The 25607-nt window shown below is 35.1% G+C and overlaps 1 protein-coding gene across 3 annotated transcripts in view; it reads right to left on the bottom strand.

Annotated features, from left to right (window-relative positions):
• Nucleotides 1–25607, bottom strand: part of LOC107041740 (syntaxin-binding protein 5) — a 225519-nt gene that overhangs the window by 11478 nt on the left and 188434 nt on the right. For 2 of the 3 annotated variants that reach the window (XM_015262451.1, XM_015262453.1), the window contains exons 13-15: nt 12983–13169; nt 6025–6144; nt 1131–1463 (exon numbers count right to left, since the gene is read on the bottom strand). In XM_015262451.1, coding sequence (XP_015117937.1) covers nt 1131–1463; nt 6025–6144; nt 12983–13169 — 640 coding nt within the window. Of the gene's footprint in view, nt 1–1130; nt 1464–6024; nt 6145–12982; nt 13170–16968; nt 17015–25607 lie in introns of all 3 variants that reach the window. The other variant, XM_015262452.1, reaches the window with a different exon arrangement.

Here is a 25607-nt window from a genome sequence, read left to right as displayed (position 1 = left end):
TCTGGAACAATGACAGGAGTATATGTCAGTTTAATCACTGAGAAGTTGAAGAGTATAAAAGTTGAAGGAAGTCGACTGTAAATAAGTTCATTGGCCCATTAGGTATAAAAAGTAATGAAATTGACACGATTGAGAGTATTCAAAATAATTTATTGACTACCTTTCAAAGGAAAAAGTTGATTCCTACAAAACCAAAATGTAACTTGCAAAGGATCTAAGCATGCAAACTCAGAGTTACAAATTTTCGATTTTCTAATTTTGAGTCGAAAAGCCCGGAAATGGCATGAACCATGAAAAAATTATATTTTTTAAAAAATGTCCTGAAATATAGCGATTCGAATTCACTCGAAATTCGTAAGAAAAGAAAAAATTGAAACATTTATATTTCACCGTTCATTTTCACACAAGGGTAACTTAAAAACTTAAAAGACCATATAACATGGATCATATATGTTTTTTTAATTTTACACAAAAAGGGAAAAATGTAAAAGTACTGTCTCTCATATTTATCTATTCCAATTCCATGGAATTGCATATTTATTTTAATCACTTACACTTAATTACTTATGACAGGAAAATTTTTAAAAAATTGAAAAAATTCAGAGATTTACAATTTAGAGAGAATAAAAACCACTGCGTCCAGTCGGCATTGGAACTCGGGTGTCACAGTTATGCGACGGGGATTCTCCCAACTGAGCTGCCATGAATAACGAAAATTCTCTCTTTCTACATTCGACTCATAACTCTTAATTTTATTATATAGTTTTATTAAATGCCTGACACTAAGAGAGAAAATTATTCTAAATATATTTTTTTAGAATTTTTTTTCTTATCTTCTTTCTGTGCAATCCTTATACCTTCATTTTTTGAAAACAAATTTAGGGTTCATTCGGAAGCCTACTATAAATGGAATTGGCCGAAATAAAAACAGATGAAAAAAAAATACGTAGGGAATAACAGTTATATGTAATCTGTCGAATGGCTTCTGTCACACTGCTCGTTTCACACTAGACTAATCCCAAAATGTATGTTTTAACTTCAATCCATGTAATTACAGGTGTTGAAACTGGGTCTCCGTACTGAATAAACAAGAGAATAAATATGATGAAAAAAAGTTGTTTTGACTATACCTTTCAAAGTTGTAATTTCTGCTTTAATAACAGCATGCGTCTCACTTAACTGCTGCCTGTAAACAATGTTTTGGGAGGGTAGTGCCACAACCTTCGCCTGCTTTTCAGATGTCAGCACAACAAATTGCTGATCCTCAAAGCCTTCACTACCAGCGACAGCTGGTGCATTCAGCAGCGGTGACATTCTACTGCTGTTCATTGACTTACTCTTGCTACTTTTACCGTCTACGCTATCGTCTTTCCATGATTCGAATGCATTTGGTATGAGTATACCGTTGCAGTCCAGGAAGGACATTGTTAGGATACAACCTTTCAGTTTGAATGATGCGCCATCTAATTTGCAGTAAAACAAACGACAGAATGTGAATCGAGTGAAGGATTTCTTCTTGTTTGTTGATTGTGGCAAAGAGAAAGAGAGAATGGGGCATAATGAACCGTCTCTGATTTGTTTTGCCTAATTCTGCCCTCTCTATAACAATCCATTATCTGTCGAATATTATTTAGATTGCTTTTTTTGTTCGATTTTTATCTCAAAACTTCAACTCGATGCCCCATCACTCAGAGACCCCCGAAAATTATGAATTTTTATTTTAAAAAAGTAAAAAAAATCTGTACATTTTGAAAGAACGTTTTTAATTAGTATTGAGGAATCAGTTCAATAGAAGAGATATGAATAATGCACTGAGAAAAACTTCAACGGTAATTTTAACTAAAAGGGAATTGTCAAAGAAATTATATTTACAGTAACAATAAACTTTGTAGATTAAACTAGGATTCACCGTTCGATTTACTATGTCAAATAGTGTTATCAACAGTATGATGTAATGTTCACTTTAATGTAATAGTTGAATCTACAATGTTTATTGTTACCGTAACTATTATTTTTTTGACAATTCTCTTGTAGTTAAAATTACCATTGAAATTTCTCTCAGTGTGGCGAGGAAAGACGGAATAATAAATCCCGAGTGGAAATTCACTCAGTTAGCTTGGGTCTAGATCAGTTTTCCGTCCAATACTGGTCAGGATTTATTGATTAGACTTCCATATCAGGATCTGATGAGACTCTGAAAAGAGTTTCGGGACCCAATGCGGCGGAGTGAATTGTAATTCTATTCTGATCAGTCCAATCTCGATAGATCCTTATCGGATCCAGTACTGCTCAGAAAAATCGGACCCTAGAATTGTGACCAGACATGGATCCAATCAAGCGTTACATTTCTGATCCAAAACTGATCAAAGCCAGTTTTTACTGGTCACTCTCTTATTCTTTTTTTTTTTTTTTTTTTGCTTATTTTATATCGCTTCGAGTCTGATGAGACTATATGGCGATTGATCAAGACTTTTTAAAAATGGTTAGATCTCACCATTCTACCCGGCCAGGAATCGAACCTGGAACCTATCCGTTGTGAGGCAACGGCCTTAACCACTACGCCAGGCCACCGGTAAACTTATTCTATCTTGATTTGAATTTCCACTCGGGATCCTTTGACACAGGGCAACCAGACGATTTTGTAGAATTTTAAAGAATTTGTTGATCACACTATTACGATGGATTACTAATCACTTACGGCAATCTCCTCCATTAATAATTGTACTGGCGATCAGCTGTCACTTTTGTAAGGGAATTGAAAACATAAGAAAATCGCTCTTTCTTCCTTTTTTGCGCATAGACAAAAGTGACACAAAAAAGGGAGCACAGAAAAAGGAAGAAAGAGCGATTTTCCTGTTTTCAATTTCGGTAAAAGTGACAGCTGATCTCCAGTACAATTAGCAATGGAGGAGATTGCCGTAAGCGATTAGTAATTCATCGTAAAAGTGTGATCAAAAAATTCTTAAAAATGTTACAAATTTTTTCAAATAGCTTTCTTTCGTACAACCGTCTTATGGTGGTGTGACAAAGGATTTATTATTTCGGCTTTCTTCCCCTATGGTGGCGACTGACAGGTCACCATTTGCCATGGTAATCCTATCGTAAAAAGGAGAAAGGAAATCGATCTCGAAATATCTCGAAAATCTCGAATAAGCGTAAGCGTAAGACTGAAACCGAAGCGCCACTACGTGAGGAGATGAGAAGGCGCGTGTGTAGCAGGCGCGGCCGATCTCGTAGTATATAAAGTCATCAGGCAATAAAAGTATTATAATCACATTCGTTAAATAATACTTTCATCGCCATGTGACATATATTTTTTCGTATCACGGGACCTGAAAATTGACGGGCGCCACGAAATTGGCGTTTTGCAGGCCCCTCGACACGAAAATTAATATACACACCTCGCCATGGAAAACATATCACCCTCCCCCACGTGCTTGCCATCCTCGCCTTCGACTCGGAAGGCAATCTTGCACGTGGGGGACGGTGATCTGTTTTCCAAGGTTTGAGCATGTAATGTATTACATGTCATTGGGCCCGAACAGCGCGATTTAACCGAGCGAAGCGAGTGATAATCAAAAGAAAATATATTGGTTTTTCTTCATTATTGAAAAAAAACGTTTTGAAATTTTCAAGATTGAAAAATCGATTTTTAAAATTTATTTCTGATTTTCCTTCCCTACATTTTCCGCATTTCCTGTTTCTATGAATGGAATACGATCAACGAAATTAAAAATGTTAATCTCCTTTCATTTTTTAAGAAGAAAAAAACAATTTCGAAAAATTTCGAAAAGAGATGGAAAAATAGATTTTTTCATTTTATTGATATTGATTGATGATGATCGATCTCTCTTTGCAATTTCCTTCTTCGGTTCCATTGAAATCAGATCAAAGGAATGTAAAATGTTCATATTCGTTCACACTTTCAGATCATTGGTATTAATTAATTTAAAGAAAAACAAAGAAATGAAAAATTTTAGGTATGATTATCGAAAATTGTTTGTCGATCTGTATTCTCACGTGATGCATGGGGAATTTCTCTTCATTCGATGTGATAACTTGTGAATTACGGAAGAAAAATATATATAATAACAATAAGAATGAATAAAATTAAATTAATCCAATTGTGAAGACCGAAATGGAAAGAAAACTAGTGGATTGGGCTGTTGGTCGTTCGCTCCCATTGCGGGTGGGTTGGTAGCGGATGTATTCATGTGAGTCTGACCCGTCGGACGGTCGCACCAACAACTTCCCGATATTATTATTCCTCCCATTTTGACTAAAAGAATCCTTTTCAACTCTCAATACCCTGTTTATTTATTCATGAGAAACCCTCGTCTGAGCGATTTTCAAACTTTTCTCCAGGAAATTTTGGAAAAATCACTGGAAAAACCACTGGAATTTCAGCAAATCCTGGAGAAATCACTGGAGTGATTGGCTCTAATGATATCCTGATGTTGACAATCCCAATCACATCATTTATACAGGAGAAATACTTATCTTAGCCATTTTCAAACTTTTCTCCAGGAAATTTTGGAAGAACCACTGGAGCGAATCACTCCAAAATCTAATCAGGTCTAAGTTACATGAAGACCTTTCGATTGCGTCATCCATCATCTTGATCGCGCAATTCATTCGGGAGAAATCGTTAACGAAAATTCCGTAACATACAGACCTACATACACACACACACACAGAGACATGTTGTTTAGAAGTGTTCAGAAGTGTTTTAGACACCGAGAAACGTGGAGAAATCGCAAAAAACTAATGATTCATTTTCAGGGTGATTACAATAACTACCCGATAGATCGGGAAGTTAATAAAAAAATAACATGGTATTAGTTAAGAACGTTCTTTCAAAATGTTCAGAATTTTTTTACTTTGTTTTTTAATCTAAATTTAGAATTTTCAAGTGTCCCTAAGTGAGGAGGCATCGAGTTAAAATTTCGAGATAAAAATCGAACAAATGAATCAATTTAGGCAGATAATAGAGCCGAACCATAGACCAATTGGGCGGGAGATGTTATTGGACTGTGCTGAAAATGTTTCAAAGATTGGCGTCGCCCTGGCGGGTAGGAAGAAAGTAACTGAATCAAATTTCATTTTTGCAGAATCTCGACAATGTTTATAGTCAGATTAGCCTTTTCAGGCTTTGAACAACACCGACGTCGGTGGCCGAGTGGATTAGACGCAAGTCTAGTGTGCGAAAGGTTGTGAGTTCGATTCCCCGTGGAACCGAATTTTTCAACGGAAGGTTCCGGCGAGCGGGAGGTTGCTAATAGAGGAACCGCCTGTACCGGCATGGGTTTTCTGTGGTTTCCCCATGCTACTTCTATGTTCTATAGAAGTGCGAATGCGGTACAGTGTAGAATCCACAGCCGCATGCATAGGGTTGGATAGAGTGCCGAATGGGACCCGAAAAAGGGACTCCGAGGCCGTAAAAAAAAAAAAGGCTTTGAACAACTTGAGCAACTTCTGATATATTATTTTTATTATTTACTTCAAAATTATCTCCACCAAATCAAGCACAAAGAGGACCTAAAAATGCATTAAAAACTTAGTTTCATTTGAATGCGAAATGTCATTAATTCAATTTATTCCTACAACATTTATAATTAATAATTCAATGGACCGGATCTCCCGCAGTCCGAGGAAATTGAGTTATCTTGGAAATTGGTGGCGCGCAGGAATCACCATAAGCCCCTATATGAGGTTCTCTATGTAATTATCTCTCGTGAGTTTACACTGTCGTCAATTCAATCAAAGTGGGTAATATGAGGTACATGTGCCCTTGAGGGTTGAGTCAACCGAGCAATTTCATCTTGATGACGAAAAATTATTGAACATGCAAATCTCTCATTTCCCGAGTTACTAATTAAAGTTACCTCAAAGAAATAGCTTTGAAGAAACTTTGTAGATAGTTCGTTCTTTCAAAAACTTCTCGTGATATTATTAATCCTACGTAGAGAGAAATAATCCTCAACAGTATTGTTAATATTCAGCCAAGTGAAACGCAATACTCACTGCAGGTAGAAATAGTTACAGGTTGAACGTTACGCTCCTCGGGTGTCGGTGAATTGAATACAATAGTTTGTATTGAGCCCAAAGACGTACCAATCCACAGAGTCGGGAGAGGACAAGTATCTGAAACGAGTGCAACAGAAAGGGGTGAGTTTTGAGTGTCATTCAAATGAAACACGAGAGAGCAAGGGCAAAATGAACCTTTTTGGAGGATATCCAAGTGGGACACTCTCTGCAATTAAATGGATTTCAGAAGAAAAATGATGTCTATTGGGATCTTGATAGTGTAAAAAACGACGAGAAATGAATCGTATGAGGTGTAATAAGGTCAGTTAGATATAGTTGTGTTGAATATATGCAGTTGCATAGATATTCATTATTGCTCTCTGGAATTTGGCATTGCTGGTGAGAATGTTTCCATATAAATGTTCAACTCACAATTTTCATGAAATTTTGATATGGTTAGACTCAATTTTTTAATTGCACGCTAATCAATCGGTTTATGAGACTATTTCATTCATATCATTGACAATTATGAAATAAATCTTTAGAAATATTGATACATGATATTAGTTCTTTTCATAAAATGAATAATTGTTTCTTTGTGACCAGATACATAGTTATTTTTGAGTATTTAGTGGTATAAAGATCTGGACGCAGTCGAGGGCTTGTGCAACGATCTTAAGAGGTTCCGCATCGACCTTGTCTTTTTCTCATTTAATTAACAGGTGAAGAAAATCCCTTTCTTTACCACTTACTTACAATAACTTTGCATTTGTAGGGAGTTACCGTCTGAAAATTGAACATGTTACACCTCTGTAGTGACTAAAATTTTTGACGTCAAGAATATTTTATTCCAATATATAATAAAATTTTAGAACATTTGAAATTGTTTTTTTTTTCAACATGCATGGAATTGACTGGAACCATTATATTCTACAATTATTTCTCAATCATTTTAGTGTTCTAAACGATGTGTGGAATTTTTCCTCATTCAAAATGCTATCTTTTGCTGGCTTATTAGTTATTATTCTGTTTCAATTTTTAGCGCTCACTCAATTATTACCCGAGAATCATGCAATCTCGGCATTTTAACATGTAAATTTCCAACTGTTTTCACGTTTAAAAAATTTTTGCATTCTTTTTTCGTCAATTTGAGACTTTTTTAGCAAAGAAATGATATCAAAAAGACGCGCTCACATTAGGATGAGATGAAGCAGAACATCGGAAAAAAGGTTGAAACTGAAAAACTTGTATTCCTAATATATTTATTACATAAGAGCAATTCACTTTAAAACTGATTTCACGATGTTTCGGAAATTTATAGTCTCTCAACGAACATTTATTGACAACTATTGATACTAGGGGGAGTTGTCGTTTTTAGAAAAGTTCAAAAGAAAGTGATTGCAGTTTCGGTGAAGAAATTGATGTGATTTTTCTTAATTGTCACCAATATGTCATTCGAATTTGGAGCTCGAATTCTGCTTTGACGGGAGCAATAAACATGAAAACCTTCAAATTATAAAGCTGTAACATGCTCAAATTTCAGACGCCAACTTCTTACGAATGCAAAGTTATTGCAAGTGGTAAAAGAAATCAATTTTTTCACGTGTTAATTAAATGAGAAAAAGACATGGTTGATGCGGAACCTCTTAGGATTGTCGCACCGGCCCTAGGTTGCGGCCAGCTCTTTATGCCACTAAATACTCGAAAATAAACATGTATAAGGTCAAAAAGTAAAATTGTACATTTCGTGAAAAGGTCTACATTAAATTCTAACAAATGAATGAAGCTCAACAGCGTCAATATCCGAGAAAAATTTTGTTTTGAAAGAAAAGGTTTTAAAAAGAATTATCAAAAAAGTGCGATCTTCGAAAGGAGTTGTAAATACCATGCAACTGTCATATTTTTTAGTATAATCATATCCAACTGATCTAAATAAAATCCAAGCGAGGAGATTATCATGGTTGTCTATCCAAGAATGCTCTAGAACTTTCTGCCACCTCGAATCCATTCAATTGCAACGGATTGTCAATACACACAGGGAAAAAAATCAACATCGCTAGGAGTTCCCATCGAATTTTCATCGGAATTCTCATAAATTCTAGAGAAAACTTCAATTTCTGCCGATCTCTGTTGAAGGAATTCTAATAGACAAAATCGCAATAGAAAAAGTTGTATTGAAGAATCCACAGCTATTGATTTTTCGCTATGAAATACCTATTAGAAAGTCTAGTAACTTTGATGCTAGAACCAATAAATGGATTTTCAATCATTTTTTTTCTGACATAGTTTTGAAACGAAGAAAATTAAATTTCTTACTCAACTAAGACATCTTCTTGTTTAGCTAGAATTTTTTTTTTCATTAAGGATATCCAATTACTTTGGCTATTTTTTCTTCACTGAAATGCTTTTATACTTTTGTACTCGAACATCAGAGCGTTCATTTTAGCCCCATTTGACTCCAAGTTTGCGGACATTTTAGAATTATTTTATTATTCAAATTTTGTAGGTCTCAATTTTAATTTCGATATTGAACCGTTAGAAAACATTTTAAAAATCTGAATAAGATAGAAAGTTTACTTTTGGAGGAAAGTCATTCATACTCAGAATTTTACCGGAAATCGATTTCATGGCTAAAGAAATAAGGCTTCCGAAAGTTTAAGTAATTTCCATTATTTATATATAAACAACGAATGTTCAAAAAAAAATAATTCTATGCAAAATGGAATTATAATGACGCTGAGTATTCATGACTCTTTAAAATTTTTCTCACAAAATTTAATTGACAATTTTGATTATTGAAAATGGTTGAATCTATAGTGTTAGTCCATACGCTAGCCCTGTTTCTGTATGCACTACGAAAAAAATGAAATTTTATTATTGGAATTTACGTTTTCGATGGTGCTGAATTCGAATCTGAAGTCAGTTTTTGCAAGTTGTGGTCGGGTCTATTTGTTTATAACAATTTAATTGTTTAAACGATCATATCACGGGAACGGTTGCAGATAAGGAAAAAAGTTTCAAACAAAAGATGTTCAACATATAAAACTACACATTTTGTGTTTTTTAACTTTTTCCCCTAACTGCGATAGGTAAAGAGTTATCGGGGGTGGTAGCGAAGCGAGAGGCGCATTAGCACTTGCGCGAGGTATTGGCGCGCGCCAATGCGATTATCAGCGAACTCGATCGAGATAGAGGAAAATCTTTGGAACAAAACATGTTCGCCATCAAATTTTGCAGATAATTAGACTTTTGAGATTTTTTCCTAAACTTGACCGTTACTGAGATACCAACGCTCTTGTACTGCATGACGGGGGGAAATTACCAATAACGTTTTTGTTTATGCCAGTTTGGCGAGTAAACGGTTCGAGATACGAGCCGTTTACTCGTTAAATTTCCTCCATAAAAAACAAATAGATTCGATTTTTTGGCTTTTTGTCATATCTCCATTATTTGCAGAAATATAGCTCGTTAAGTGGGAGTGCCGGTGGCCCATGCACGTATCGCAGGCGCCAATGGCCACGTGAGGCGCTGTTTAAGAGAAAAAGGATCAACAATTGAATAAAATTTATTTAACTGGATTTTTACATCGCTTGTGTGTGTGGCAAGACCAATATGCCCCACATGGCACCTTGTACTTGACACAAATACACGTTTGACGTGAACAATTAGCACAATTGGTACAATTTGGTATCAAAATTTCACTCGGAGGATAAATGTCTGCTCCTCGTCTAGGCAGCAGTCGCTCTTCCTCCAAAGTGTACCCGTATCTTTCTATATCTAATTCGAATAAACCGTAGTTTTCAAAGAAATTCAGTCTCATTGGCGCCTGTGATACGCGCATGGACCGCCGGCGCTCCCACTTAATGGGCTATATCTCTGCAAATAATGGAGATATGACAAAAAGCCAAAAAATCGAATCTATTTGTTTTTTATGGGAGAAAAAATTGAATGTGTCACCTTTTTGCGTATCTCGAACCGTTTACTCGCCAAATTGGGATAAACAAAAACGTTATTGGTAATTTGCACCGTCATGCAGTACAAGAGCGTTGATATCTCAGTAACGGTCAAGTTTAGGAAAAAATTTCAAAAGTCTAATTATCTGCAAAATTTGATGGCGAACATGTTTTGTTTCAAAGATTTTTCTCTATCTCGATCGAGTTCTCTGATAAACGCGCCAACACCTCGCGCAAGTGCTAATGCGCCTCTCGCTTTGCTACCACCCCCGATAACTCTTTATCTATGATAGTTAGGGGAAAAAGTTAAAAAACACAAAATGTGTAGTTTTATATGTTGAACATCTTTTGTTTGAAACTTTTTTCCCTATCTGTTGATACTCGTGGAACGATAGAGTTAATTAATCCAGTGATGCGAGGAAAATAAAGGGAAAACTAAATAACCTGAGTCACAAGCAATACGATGCGAAATGTATTAAGTATATTTAACGACTTACTGAATTACAGGAAAGTCGGCCCGAGCCTACTGAGTATGAGCGTGTTTGTGATTACGTGAGAGGATTAAATTGTATATGTATTTGTGTCTGTATAATTGACATTGGATTATATTCTCAACACTATTTGCAACCGTTCCCGTGATATGATCGTTTAAACAATTAAATTGTTATAGACAAATAGACCCGACCACAACTTGCAAAAACTGACTTCAGATCCGGATTCAGCACCATCAAAAACATAAATTCCAATAATAAAATTTCATTTTTTTCGTAGTACATACAGAAACAGGGCTAGCGTATGGACTATGTGGTCTGTACCAAACTGTAAAAGATACTGGGATATCATTAAGGAATATTAATCACCACCAAAGTTTGTATCATCTGAAAAATGTGCTGCATGATCTTTCTGGAGTGACGTGAAAAAAATTGCCCTTCTGTAAGTGATAGAATCAATGTGTAGTCAGACATTTCGAAAATCACACAAATTGAAAGACATGGTAAGTTGTGCAAAAATTGTTATTCATTTTCGAACGACTTTTCTTTTACATCTTTCCATTTCGAGAATTTTCAAAAAGTATTCGACTATCAATTTACTCCATCATTAAACTAGTGGTGCATTAATTTTTTTAAATGGTCATTCCATTTACCAGAACTACTTTCACCGATACTTTCACCAATACTATTAACTTTGCTAGTGAGTAATATTTCCCAACGAAGAAAAAACTCTAGCTAGGCAAAACGATGTCTTAGATAGATGTACAGTAGAGCTACGGGACACCCCGAAAAAGCGCTTCTAAATTGACTGATTGACCACTCGCGTTCTAATGTGGAATGCTTTTTTTGAACAATGACATATGATCACGGAACATCAAGTAAACAATTTCCAATCAATTTAGGGAATTGCAACTATTTATTATCAACTATTTAATTGTTCAAATCACCCTAGCACCCAAACTACAAGACTTACGAGAATTTTCGGATCACGAATCATGTAGAATTTGTCAATTTTACATATCTCCTTTAGATTTCGAGATATGAGCAAGGAAAGAGTTGCGTGATCCAACACAGCGCTCTCAAGCCCACCGCACGCCGCAAGCAGAGAGTGCTATGTCGGGTCGCGTAACTAGTTTATTGCTCATATCCCGGAATCTACGATACGTAAAATTGAAAACACAAAAATTATTCCTTATTAAATTCTAAATGATTCATGATTTGAAAAATTTCGTCTATTCTTCATAGTTTGGGTGATAGGGCGATTTGAACAATTTAATTGTTAATAATAAATCATACCAATGCCGAAGATTAATTGAAAATTGTTTACTTGACGTTCAGTGATCATATTTTATTGTTTAAAGCCAGAATTGCCCTTTAGAACGCGAGTGGTCGGTACATGCCTGAAAATCGAGGGTGTCCCGCAGCTGTACAGTAGAAGCTCGCTAGTTACACGCACGTTAGTTGCTCGTTTTCTCCTAATCTCCTTGAACGCACGAGCGCTGCCCCCCATTCTCGGCCACCTTATCGCTTTCTTTTGTCCTCCGTACGTAAACACAGAGGTCCAAATAATTTTATTCGAAAATAAAACTATTCATTCCCTCTCATTTCTGTGAGAACTTGGGTCAGCATTAGTTGAGGTGTGGGGGCTGGTGGAAAATTGCTCATTTCTTCGAAATGCTACCCCTACAGGCCTACAGCCCTTTCGATGAGCAACTAGCGAGAGTCTACTGTATCAATTCAAGCCCCTCATTCCAAAACTCCATGCCGAAGTTAGCTAGGCACCTTAGAAAATCGCCTGAAGAATTACATGATTTTTAACAGAAGTTTGCAAAGAGTAAATAAATTTTCTCATGGAATTCTGATGAATTTTGAGAGAAGTTCCAATAAACTTTCAATGGAAGGCCAATTGAAGTCCCTAGCGAGTGTCCAGGGTATTTTTTGGATTTTTCCATACGTATAATTCTAAATCCATTAAGCAGAATTCAGAAAACTGGAGCTTGTTGTTTGAAGTTATTTTTCGAAAAAAAATTGATGCTTCAAAAATGTATTCCTCTAGGCCGGTCATTTTGAGGTATTACAACCATGTTACATTGTAGGATATTGATAACATTCGAAGTTATTCTCAATTTCGTTACCCAAGTTAATCCGGAAATCGCCTGTAAATAATTCAATGGGAGGATTTCAACTTTGAAGCAACAATTTTATTCTCCAATGATAAAATTACACCATTAGGTTTGCAAAGTATTTTCTGACGAATGTGAATTGATAATTCGATCCGAAGGTAAGGCATATAACCACATTTGTCAAAAAATATTTAACGTCTCTTATGTATAAATTACATTGTTGCACAAGTGCGATTGCAGACCTCACACTCGTCAAATACGTGATTTATACCATTTTTGCGTTACGTACTATATTTGACAAAAATATAGGTTCTTCTGGATATAGATAAAAAATATGAAATGGCTTTTTTACTCTATTCTAGGATAAAAACATGAAAAAATATTGTACCACTCTTCTTGGTATAGGAATCGGCGAATGTAAGGCAGCTGATGGTTTCAGTTGAAATATTCTCGAGTGAGGACATACTCGAACTCCTTGATCGTTGGAACGAACTGTCGAATTTGTCTGTTCGGCCAGCATTCCGGAAAATAAAGTCCAACATTAAAAACACGCCTGATGGTTTTTTGTATTTCGTCTACAAAAGAGGGCATGCGACAGAAAATATTGTAGATGCACATACAAAAGAAAAAAAAGAACGAAAAGAATAAATGTCAAAAAATACAATAAAATGAAATATTCTTTGAAAACAACATCGATAGCAGTAATAATGTGTTTATGATATTTTTCTCTTTGTTTTCATCGTTCTGTTTTCCATTTTTTTACTCCACTCACATTCATTCATTTGAGGTGTTATTGTGTGAATATATCTCAAATCGCTGACTGTTTTGTTCTCCATATAGATTTTTTTCAATTTGGGCGTAGTTATTTGTTTGTAGAAGAGAATTCTCGATTTCGTTGTGATAACTATTTCGTCTCCCTGTAGAAACTATTTTTGGAGTCTAATCAAAAGTGCTTTATTCTGTCCTGGAGATGGGGAATCACTCACTAGATTATCTGGCTCTGTTTTCGAACGTGCGCATGCTTGTTCTTTCTCATTTTCAATAGTTATTCATATTTAATATTCAATTAATAAATCGAATGTAACAATTTTTCTCTCTTACTTTCAATTGTTCATCAATTCTTTGTTCCTAGTGCCAAAAATAAATAGTCATTGAATAGGTAGTCGACAAACTCTGATATTCAGGAATAATATTGCTGACTGTTGAACTTAAATGTCAAACGGAGAATTGTGTGAGTGTGGCTGCAGATCCGATAGAGATAGCAAAAATGTCTTTTCACAAATGAAATTCAACGAAACAAAAATAATAAAAAAACGAGAAAATAAATTCGCAGAGCTGAGAGAGAAATGATCGAAGAGCGTTTGATCAGTGTTTCTGTGTATGTTCAACAACTTGTGAACATCCTTGATAAATTGTACACCTCCTGCTATGATAATTCTTGTCGAATAGTGTGCAGTATCCATAAAACGAATGCCACAGAGATAAATCTTGTGCACTTGGTGAAGTCAGTAAGACACAGCCAGAAATAATGCAATGAAGAAGGAGAAGAAGAAGAAGAGCTTTGGTGCTCCACACGGACGAAGACATCGTCTACAATTATAGCGTCATGTCACAAAGAAAACACCGAGGAAGAAGAAACCTTAGAAATAAATAAAATAGACTGAGATAAAAGAAGAAATCTCGAAAGTAACAATCTTTGCCACTCAGCTTTTTTCCAGTTTAAAAATCAAACTAAAGCGACAAATTTTCTCTTTATTATCTGGAGAAATCAGTCATGAAGTGGTAAAACTTTCTTACGGATTATTTTGCACTCATCTTCGGAATGACAAAGTTGAAAGAAATTCATCAAGGGATTAGTTCTCTCTTGATGAAGTCTCGTAAACCTCTTTATTCCTAATATCTTCACCAAATAATCAGCATGTGAAAGATTAGAGCAAAACTAATCATTTTTTTATTCTCAATAACTCCTGGAGAACCTGGCGAAGTATTATTAAGTTCGCTTCCCAATCTCCTTCTACCACTCCACAACAGAAATAAAATTGAAGGAGAAATAGAGCGAGATAGACAGAAGTGCTCTAAAACGATTGCGATCAATAATTTCATTGTTGTAAGATAAATAATGAAATTGCAGATGTTTATTTTTTTTCAGATTTGTTAATTTTGTTGGAAATACTACCAAAGCTGCTATACTGTCTGACGCTGGTGAGGATGGACTGGGAGGTCAATGAGGCCTGGGTTGTGGTTGCAGTGTTGTTTCGATAATCGTAACCACCTGATTGCTGATTATATGCTGTATATCCAGCAGGCGTACCATCCGTCTCGTAGTTGCTCACTGATGTACTCAAACATTTTCGTAATTTTCTAATATCATGCTGTTTATAACGTGCATTATCGATTGCTGTTTTACGGAGTGTACTTATACATCCGTCATCCTCACTTTGTGTTATTGTACGATTACCAGAGGCAATACGGACTGGTGTGATATTAATAACAACACCACTACCACTACCATCATCGCGACAGTGACCTGCACCGTGGCCAACGTTAACAACAGCATTACTACCACCTTCATTACTATCACCATCATCACATCTTTCACCACCACCCACCGAACTTCTTCCGGTTGTTGGCGATAAGCACATCCCGTTCATCTATAAATCAGTTTTCAATCATTTCAATTTTTATGAGAGAAGGGATTTATGGGCGGTTGTTTTTTTTCCTACTCGGCGGATAAGAGTACAAGGTGATGTCGGCAAGGTGGTTGTAAATTTGATACAGTTTTATTTCGCGATCATATTGTAATGGCTGGAAAGCGACGACGAATGAGGATGGCGATGAAGAAGACGGAGTTGAATGACCCATCTTCAATCGTCACTAACTCGAAATTATTAGAGTCAAATTTGATACATTTTTTGTAATTTGCCGGAAGTTTTTTTTCAAGCATCGAGAACAAACCTAATTTATTCACATTGTAGTATTTCATTCAGAGGTACTGATGATTCGAAGAGATCCCTTTTCTCCCACTCTCTACAAATCATCTGATTTTACCATCATGATGAACATTTTCTAATGGTACTCATCAGATTTATAACCAAAATATCGACGTCATCCTGTTATGAATGTCCGTATCCAAGTAATAAGTCGTAAAAAGCTGATTTGCGCCACTTTGTTAATTTGTTAAATTCTCACGTTACGGAATGATTCCAAAGTAAAATATCAAAGACTTTTTGAAATCACCCAATCGCGAGATAATGCGACCATTAACAATAATGTTCTGAGTCATATACAACTTATTACATCTCATTGCTTTAATAGAACATTCGTTTTGGGTTTTTATTTATTTTCACTGCAATTGCAGTAATTGGATGGGGAGTACTAGATCAACTTCCTGAACAATTAATCAACGTGCTGCTTCGCTATAACGCATATTGCCTCAAATTTACCATAAATCATTCTTAGACTTTCGAGTTACGATTTTGCCATTTTTCGGGGTACAAATATTCTAACTGCAACGCTCTCACAGTTGTTTGATCATACTTAATGATAATGTAGAGTCTTTCATAGCAGTCAGTCAATGGTTCAATAAATAACTCCATTAGTTTAATCATTTCGTCCTGTTTTCGCCGATTGTCGCATGAAATCGATCAAGCTCAGCAGTTAACAGATACCAATGAAGCCTTGGTTTACGATACCAATGATTGAACAGAGAACAATGCGTACAAAGCGGCAATTCTGCACTTGTTTAGAATTAATTAGTAGAATGCATACTGTTGAGAAAATAAAAAATTCATCACCATTATCATCACGTTATTATTAGTAATGCTAATTACGTGCAGTAAAAATTAAATCAATTGTTTTCATGACGAAGCATTGAAGCGACAGTATTTATTTTTGCCACCGAGAGAAAGGTTTTTCTTTTTTTTTCATGTCTAAATTACTTTTAGTTTCAATTATTTCTTTCTTGTGGAAAACACAAAGGTGATTAGCGATGAAAATTTGAAAGACTATTTTCCTCAATAGTACGATACATGGACTGTGGTTCATTTCTAAAATTTGTACTCAATTTTTCTACTCTACAGCAAATAAGGGATTAACTACGGACAACTGTAATTGTGAGGTTTTTCTACGCAAAAAATAGTAAGTACAAGTATTACATTCAATTAATTAATCAATTAACACAATTAAATGAAAGGAATAAACAGATAAAATGGTTATCGAGAAAACATGTAACAAAATACCCTGAGAATTACTCGTGAATACCAAAATATTATTTCAAATAAAGATGATTTTTTATATTTTTTGCTCAAATTGCTACATTTTTTTGTACTTTTCTCTCGGTTGATGAAACAAATGACGGTGAAACCGTAATTTTACCTGAATCAAACTTGCCGTCAGGGTAGACCGCAAAATTGATATGAACCTGTAAAAATCATTCAACGTAACACATATTTCTAAAGAAAATTCTCATACTCTTCAGGTGAATATTCAACTTCGACATGTTTTGAGTCCTTCAAAAATTATGTAATCAATTCAATCAATTTAATACACAATTATGATTCAATAGTATCAATAGAGGAATCATGAAATTCTGAAAATCAACCTTTTTCCTAGTCTGCGATTACTCATTGATGAGCGGTTTTAGGACAAATTATTAGAAGAAATTTTCCTCATCTTCAAAAAAGCTCTTCCCACATATGCTCGTAAAGCCACTCTTTAATGAATGGATGCAAAAATAATGAAATTTCATGTTCAACTCTGAAAATTTCACAATTCACCTATTGATTTCAAATAACGTTCTTGCTTGGGTTGGGAAAAATAGGGGTAAGAGAAAGCATAAATAGCTTTTGCAACTGTCAACGTCCATTACTAAAGAAATGAGAAAAAATTATAATATTGATTGGAAATAAATTGCCCTTGAATTAATTATTCCATCGAAGCATTTTGAACATGCAAGTTGTCAATATCAAGCCATCATCTACTGCTTTCTAAAGTGTTACCTAGAAATCAAAATATTGTTCTATATTCTCCCTCAAAGGCAGATTGCTAGACTTCCTCCTCTTGGCAAAACTATTGGACTAAAAATCACTGCAAACCCCTAAATGACATTTCAATTTATTCCTTGGTCTCTATTGTGGTTTCAAAGGTTGATTGATTAGTTACTGGGGTGGGCATTTCAATCAACACAGAAGAAGTCTTCTATATCCATTGAGGACTAATTAGAATGGGTGACAGTGTTCACCTTTACAAGACAATCGTTGTCAGGAGATCCCTCCGATATCCTTGACATTCACAGGAATAATTGTTGAAATAAGTCATTTAGGCATGATGCTTCCGCATCGATACAACTATAAGGCTCTCTAATAACACCAGTAGGCACCCTTCAAACACTGGCTCCCTATGTCTCTACGTCTATCATATTTACATTAAGACAAAACACAACTAAACTGTTGACATGTCTGCACTCTTCTATATCATTTCTTCCTAATTACAATGATAAAAAAAAACATCAATGCTTGTGTCGGATACAAAATTCGAACAAATCACATCTTTATCATTGTTTCATTCAACTTTTGTCCCTTGAATAGTGTTAAAGCCTCTAACCGGGAATATTTTCGTTACCTTAATAATTGAGTACCAGCATTGCAAACATAATGATATCCTTCTAGATAATTGCACCATTTTTTGAAATATCTGGAAATAAAATAATTCGCTGCAATTCCTATTGTTGATCATTATTTATTACGCTATTAATTCCTCTGGCTAATTTATTCAGTATCATTTATCTCACTCTTGGTATCACCGGTAATAAGCTGGTACTTTTACATCCTTTGCAAAAATACGGCGAAATGGCCCTTCTTCAACCTTCAGTATGACCGAAAATAACTATGCGAATCTGATGAAATTCATGTAATTTTATAATAAAAAAAAGCAATCCTCAAAATGAAATCGAATTCTCCAATTATCATTCAGTTAATCCGAAATTATTGACCATCGAAAGAAGTACACTTTGCCCCATTGACCTAATTATTTTTCGCCAAGAAAAAAAAAAGTCATACAAATGTCATCATTTCCACATATCTTTGAGAATCATTCTCCTCACTCTCGGAGGAACAGATTGACTGACTATTATATAAGACTCTACATCGTGACAAAACGAACCCCGGGATGTGGATGTACGTAGCAATCGATAGATTGGGAAGAGGGGTATTTCTACCGCATTGACGTTCTACCCCTGATTTCAATTTAAATTCTTGAACAAATACATTTGTATGTCAGTATCGTCTGCTACAATTTTATAACGTTATATCCTTCCTCAAAAGCATTTGCAGCATTGTTAACTCTTTCGAGATTCCCCAAGTGTATAGAATTCCACTTTATTCCATTTTCCCCTTCCATTTATCCGTATTTCTTATCCTTCTCTTCATTATTCATACGACGATACAACATGCTCAACTCAATATTCCATTATAACTCGGTTATCACACATTTTGATTCATTTATCTTTACCACAGATAATTGCAACTAACCTGCTGTATGCATGAATAAATGATAACGTTGACGCAAAAGTAAACGGTTGATAATGTAAACAAATTAGCAAATGAGGAACGGCTTTAAAAATTCCGTTTGTCATTTTCACACATAAATGCAACTGTTTTTCTTAATTGAAAAAAAAACGCACACACAGTGAACCTGTTTACACCGGCGACCCGAGGAAATGCAACGGATTTAGTCGGATCAACTATTTACAGTGTACACACAAGCCTAGGCACCTTCCCCAAGTAAAAAACAATTGAATTTGGTTTCAACTTTATCCCCGGTGTAAACGGGCTGAGTTAGAACTAATGTCACGCGCACTCACGTCTTGATGAAGAATAATGAAAAATATATTGTAACACATGTAATCTATGATCAATTAAGACATTCAAATAATGCACTAGGAGATTAACATAAAAACACGTCGTCTATTCTATTAAATGAAATGAAAAGATTTTATAAAAATTCTCACAAAACCCCCAAAAAACTTACTGAATCTTCTCATAAGATTTCCAGCGAAAGACTCGGTTGTATTGTCATCATTTTTTTGATTATTAACAATAGTCTCGTGCTTCTGACTTTTGGTATTTGGCACTGATAGCAAACGTGCCTTTGAGTGTCTACTCTTCACTATTCTCTTCATATCCATTAATTTATCGTCATTCTCAAAGAGGGGTAAATCAGCAGGACGTACTGCTGTCATTGAATCATTCATTTTTCCATCATCCTGATTATCCTCTTCGTCAATCCCGTCGGCACTTAGTATTGACTCGAGAGGACGTTTTTCTTGGTAAGGCGAACGTGCTAGAACTGGACTCTTGACACATAATGTCGGATCCTGCTCGGTGGATTCGGGGGACGCGGAATCGGAGTCATTTGTACTGCAGTAAAACGTTGATGACTGCTTTGCACTTGTGCTTGCCTGTCGATAATCGACAGTTTATTCATGGAGAATGGTTTGTAGTCGTTTCGGTCAAACAAAACGAAAGGTTTTGAATTTTATCAGGTTTTTATTGCTTGGTTTCAGTTGATGCAATATTGCAAATTGCGAAGGGCAAGAGAGGGCCTAGGCCTTGAGTCCCTAGGACTGAGGTGACGGTAGCATTGACTGTAATTTCTTCTCTCGAAGACTTGAACGCTTCTAACAATTAATTTTTAAGGTACTTCTTCATTTATTTATAGGCGGTAAAAATTTCGCAATGTTTTAGAGGCCTAAAATTTACATCATATATTGTTGGGCACGTTGAAGAACATTACCGAAATTTCAACGAGATATGCATCGTCAAAAATTCAGTTTTGGTGTTTTTTCAATTTTGCATATTTCAAACATGGCGTAAACAAAATTATTGAAACTCGAGTAATCGTTTTTCAACGTAATCAACAACCCACGATCCGAATTTACAATCTCTAGTACATGGCGAAATTTTTTCCACCGTTTCACTGAAGAACTATCTTGATATCACATTGCCGCATTAAAAAATGTAGCGTTCTAATCTTTATTTTTTTGTAATAAATTGTAAGGTGAAAGAACGTTCTGCGCTAAGATTTAGTCATTACTGAAAATAAGAATTTAAATAATTGAAAAAAAAAACATTGATATTTCACCCACCCCATCTAAAGTTATTGAATATTAAAAAGGTGAAAATTGGGATTATTTTTCTGCCAACAAATCATCTGGAAAATTTCGCATTGCTATATCGCGTAAATGTAAAATGACTACCGTCACCTTAAGGACAATAAATAAACTTTTAATCCAAGTACCCCATTGTGCGATACTGAGGATGATGGTGTAAATGTGCTCTTTATCTTGAGATCAACCTTGCTGAGTTGGCGTTTAAGGCTGAACCCCTTCTTTCCTGTAATAGCACTGATTGGTTTTCTCGTATCTTTAGCGTCTCTCACGTTATCCTCTTGATTCTCTTTATTGTCACTATTTACACTGTGACAATCGTGAGTCTGAGAGAGTTGGTGCATCTGATGTTGATTGTTGTGCTGAATCTTTTCCCCCTGAGATACTAAATACTCGCTTTCTGTTGATTCTCGTTGATTCTGGATGGGCTGATTACAGTGGGTGCATACAGTCAATCAATTCTGTTCTTATCATTAAATTTAACGATTTTCATTTTTTTAAATTATTAATTACTAATTCCCTTGGGCTGTTAGTTTTTTTCATTTCTCTCTTTACTTGAGAAATATCGCAATCACTTGGTCACTTGTCACTTCCCAATTTCTCTCGTTAATTAAACATTTTTCAAGAAGAGTGCAGACAATTTTCATCTTATTTCTGTAACTGGTGACCTAGATATTTTCTTCAATCGATTTACGGAGGGTGTCTACTCCACTTTTATTCGTTATACCACCTTTTATTACTTTTCTCTCGAACGCCGACTAATTGATATAGATTTATTGAAACATACGATAACGGGAGTAATGACTACGCTTGACACTATTTTAAATGCGGGAGAATTAATCCCGAAAATATTAAATTCGGAGGTGTTTAAATTCAGTGAATAATAGATAAATAGATCAAATTAAATTTGTAGTAAGATTCTGGAGTACGTGTAGAAAAATTTGGCTTTTACCATGCAACATTGCTGCTAATTCAACTATATTTAATCCATCAAAGAAGCTTTTTTCGTTTCAAAATTCTGAAGCGAAGTGGCGAATTTAAAGAAGAATTAAAATATTCAAGACAGCTTATTTTGTGAATAATGGAAACTAGTGAGCTCAGAGAAAAAGGTCAGAAAACTTTATTGGTGAAAATTGAGTTGAAACAATATATATAGCTTAATATCGAGTTTTATGTCCAAATTCAGTAGTTTCAAAAATATTTACAAAATGATGTGTGGAATGAGATTAATCGCGAATTCTAGCTGTTTATTTCTTCAATATCTGTAAAACTATCAGATTTTGGACAAAAATATAAGAATTGAGGTTTTTTAAAAAAAAGTGTCTAACATTCTCCTTTAAATACAACATTTAAGAGGACACTACTATGAGTTTTAAACATCGCGGGCTATTGGAATAAGATTACTCATACATTGAAGATCGATTATATATATCTGAAAATGAATAATTAGTGTAGAAAAATTAATTGTTTATTATTCGCTTGCCTCACAGACGTTTAGAATGTTAAAATTGAGTCTCCAATTTTTGAGCTATAGAGGTTTTTTTTTCAAAATTTTTGAAAAAATGTATGCAATACCAAATAATTATACTAATAGAATTAGTTTTTTAACATTCGACTACACAGCGAATATCGTTTTGTTTTTAATAAAAACTTGCAGCATTCATATAAAATAGCCCACAAAATCTTTCTGAAAGAATCGGCAATATATTTTCAATTTTAAGGATATTTTTTTTGCCTAGTTTACGTAAATGGTGTAAATTTTTATATTAAACAAAACGAAATTAGCTGTGTAGGGGTCAAATTGCAAAAAACTAATTCGTACTTATTATTGTACACATTTTTTTTTTTAATTTGGAGAAAAACCTTTGCAGCTCAAAAATTGGAGGCCCTAGACTATCTTTAACATTTTAAGCATGTGCGGAGCAAACGAACAATAAACAATTAATTTTTTAAAATTTTTTAATTGTTTGTTTTTAGACATATACAATCGATCATCAGTGCATGAGAAATCTCATTCCAATTGCCCGCGACTTTTAAAACTCATAGTAGTCTCCCCGTGAATAGTATATACATGAACTGAAATGAGTCCGAAAATTCAATCGTTTCATTCGGTGAGTATGTCGAAAGTTACTAGAGTTTGGGGGACATGTAAGGAGATCTTTTTTTACAGAAAACTTTCTCCAAAAATGATCTTTGGATATTTCCTTCCAAATTCAGTAGTTCCAGACATTTTCAAAGAATTCACAACTCAATCAACCGAAGGGGCTTTTGTTTTTTCACCACTTCACTACTGTATTATTTTGAAATACTTAAGGAATCCATCGTTTTAGTCTACAAAAAGACATGCATCTAGTTCTTATAATATACTCCTCCCCATTATGTCACTTTTTATCGTTGAAATAAACTGCAATTTTAACTTCATCTGAACGTATGAACAAGCTATTTCGTTTAATTAACAGTTTTTAGAGAGAATTTCCTCGCATTCATATTGTTAAATCCTAATGATTCTTCCTATGCTTTTGATTATACTATTTTATAAATGTAAAAAAAACCTAAGCAGCATTTAACAAAGCGTTACACTCCGTTGCTCAAATTCATTCGTTAAAATATAGAAGGTATAAAGATTAATGCAATAAATGATTCAGTACGATCATTGGGTATTAAAATGCACGCAGCGCTCATAATTCATTTCCTAAGTTGCGACATCTCCCAGTCTATTACAATTAGTGTCAAATTCATTTAATCCTTATGTGTTTAATGTCCAGGTAAAAGTTTAATTTTTATTTAATTCGTTGGTGGAACGCACTCCTATGAGATTCTATTTTTCCTGCAGGTAAAAGAATTTCAAACATTTTTATATGAAACTAAAATGTAAATTTCCCTCGGGTATGTGAATGTTCTACCTGACAAAAACATCCCGTATCCACTCTTTTAATATGAAAAAAAAATATTAAGTACTTTTTATTTTCATTTTTATGTTATGCTCGGAATTTTTTCGACGTCTGTATTTTTTTTTATATAAAAAATGATTTTTTGAAACAAATACGAGTGGACAACGTCATAAACAAGTTTGAACGTTTTATTTATCTTTTGCTTTTTTCAATTATATTTTCTATATGAATATTTGAAACCATATGATGCGACAGTCTTGAAAACGTGCGGAAGCGATGCATTAACATTTCATAACAACTGCCAGAAAATATCCCATCTCGTTGTGGACTAAAATCTCTCGTTCAATCTGTCTCTGAATCTACTTGTAAGTATTTTAATTTTTAGAGTCGACAAAACACAAAAAAATAAAGAACAGGGACTTGGAACGAAACCCTGAAACTGAACAAACATGCAATTCCTTGCATTTCGCCCCAAGGAATGCTAAAGAAACGAAACGAAACTCGGAACGATACAGTTAGGAACGAAACTCGAAACGAAAGTCGTGGAACGTTTCAGCTAGAAACGAATTAGGATTAGGAGTAAGGATAGAAGGAAGTGCAGCGTTGCCAGACATTACCATAACGATAAGAAAGTTTAGAAGTTTACCCTCAGATGTCGGGTAATACTTGGATCTCACTAGAGAGTATATATCTCTAGATCTCAGTGAGTAATGATTTCGGAATTTCGGTCATTTTTTTTCGCCTACCGAAACGAATAATATAGTTCTAGCAGAAGTTTTCCCTTCCCAGGGTACCCTCACTCCACGTGATTCCCATCTGTATCCGTGTCTCCCACTCCTGAAAACGAAGGGAAAGATTCTACTGGAAGGCCTATACGAGCAAGATGCTCACGAGAGGTAAATTTTTATGAGGGTCAAACCGGAGATATGACCAAAATGATCCGGAGTCTCAAAAAGTCGTAATACCAACGGACAAATTTCGTTTTCGACGAATGTGATGTTTACAGGCCGACCCGAAGGCGAGGTACTCACATTCGTGAAAAAGGAACATAATGCCCGAGTGATTTATAATATTTTTATCGCCTGATGACATAATATATATTATTTTAACACTGCTGCTACGTTCACCTCGTGCCGAAATTAGTATATTAAACCACTCGGGCATAAATTTCGTTTTCGACGAATGTGAAGTTTACCGACCGAGCCAAAGGCGACGTCTGTACTCACATTTGTTGAAAACGAAATTTATGCCCGAGTGGTCTATACTATTTTATGTTACATCGTGCAATAGTGGAGACTTGACTTATCGTACGGTGCGACATAAAATTTTATTGCAGCTGAGTGACGAGCATAATTTTTTTTCACAATCTCCGTAAAAAGTGTTTTCGTGTCACGGGACCTGAAAATTAATATACATACCTCGCCATGGCAAATATATCACCGTCCCCCACGTGCAAGATTGCCTTCTGAGCCGAAGGCGAGGATGGCAAGCACGTGGGTGATCTGTTTTCCAAGGCTCGGGCATGTAATGTACTATTGAGTTGCGATGTAGAGAGACGAACAAAGTTTTAGGGCCGATGAAACAACAATTCATTATGTGGTGTGATAGGGAAAGGAGGAGGGGTGGAATAATGGGAAAAGTGTCAGAAGAATCAGACGATAAAATGGGAGATCTGACGCATCAGAAGGGCAAAATAGGGGTTATAAGTGTCCACATTTATCAGATGCGTTAGATAGCGGTTACAAGGGGTGCAATCCGAAGGGTCTTATACGACCCTTATAAGGCTCAAATATCGGTTGGAAAAGAAAAAATTGGAGAGATATAAAGGAATATGTAATCCTATACACGGAGAGAAATGTTCACTAAAAATTACGGAACTTACAGTTCGCTCATCGATTATGGAATCGATTCAGAACATTTAAGTAATGGTATCGTAAATTTTCATAGGAGATTCAGGT

This window comes from Diachasma alloeum, unplaced genomic scaffold, assembly GCF_001412515.2.
Source record: "Diachasma alloeum isolate Michigan unplaced genomic scaffold, Dall2.0 Dall_scaffold_00375, whole genome shotgun sequence".
Taxonomy (NCBI): Eukaryota; Metazoa; Arthropoda; class Insecta; order Hymenoptera; family Braconidae; genus Diachasma; species Diachasma alloeum.
The sequence above is the reverse complement of the archived record's forward strand: the minus strand, read 5'-3'. Positions and strand labels throughout refer to the sequence as shown.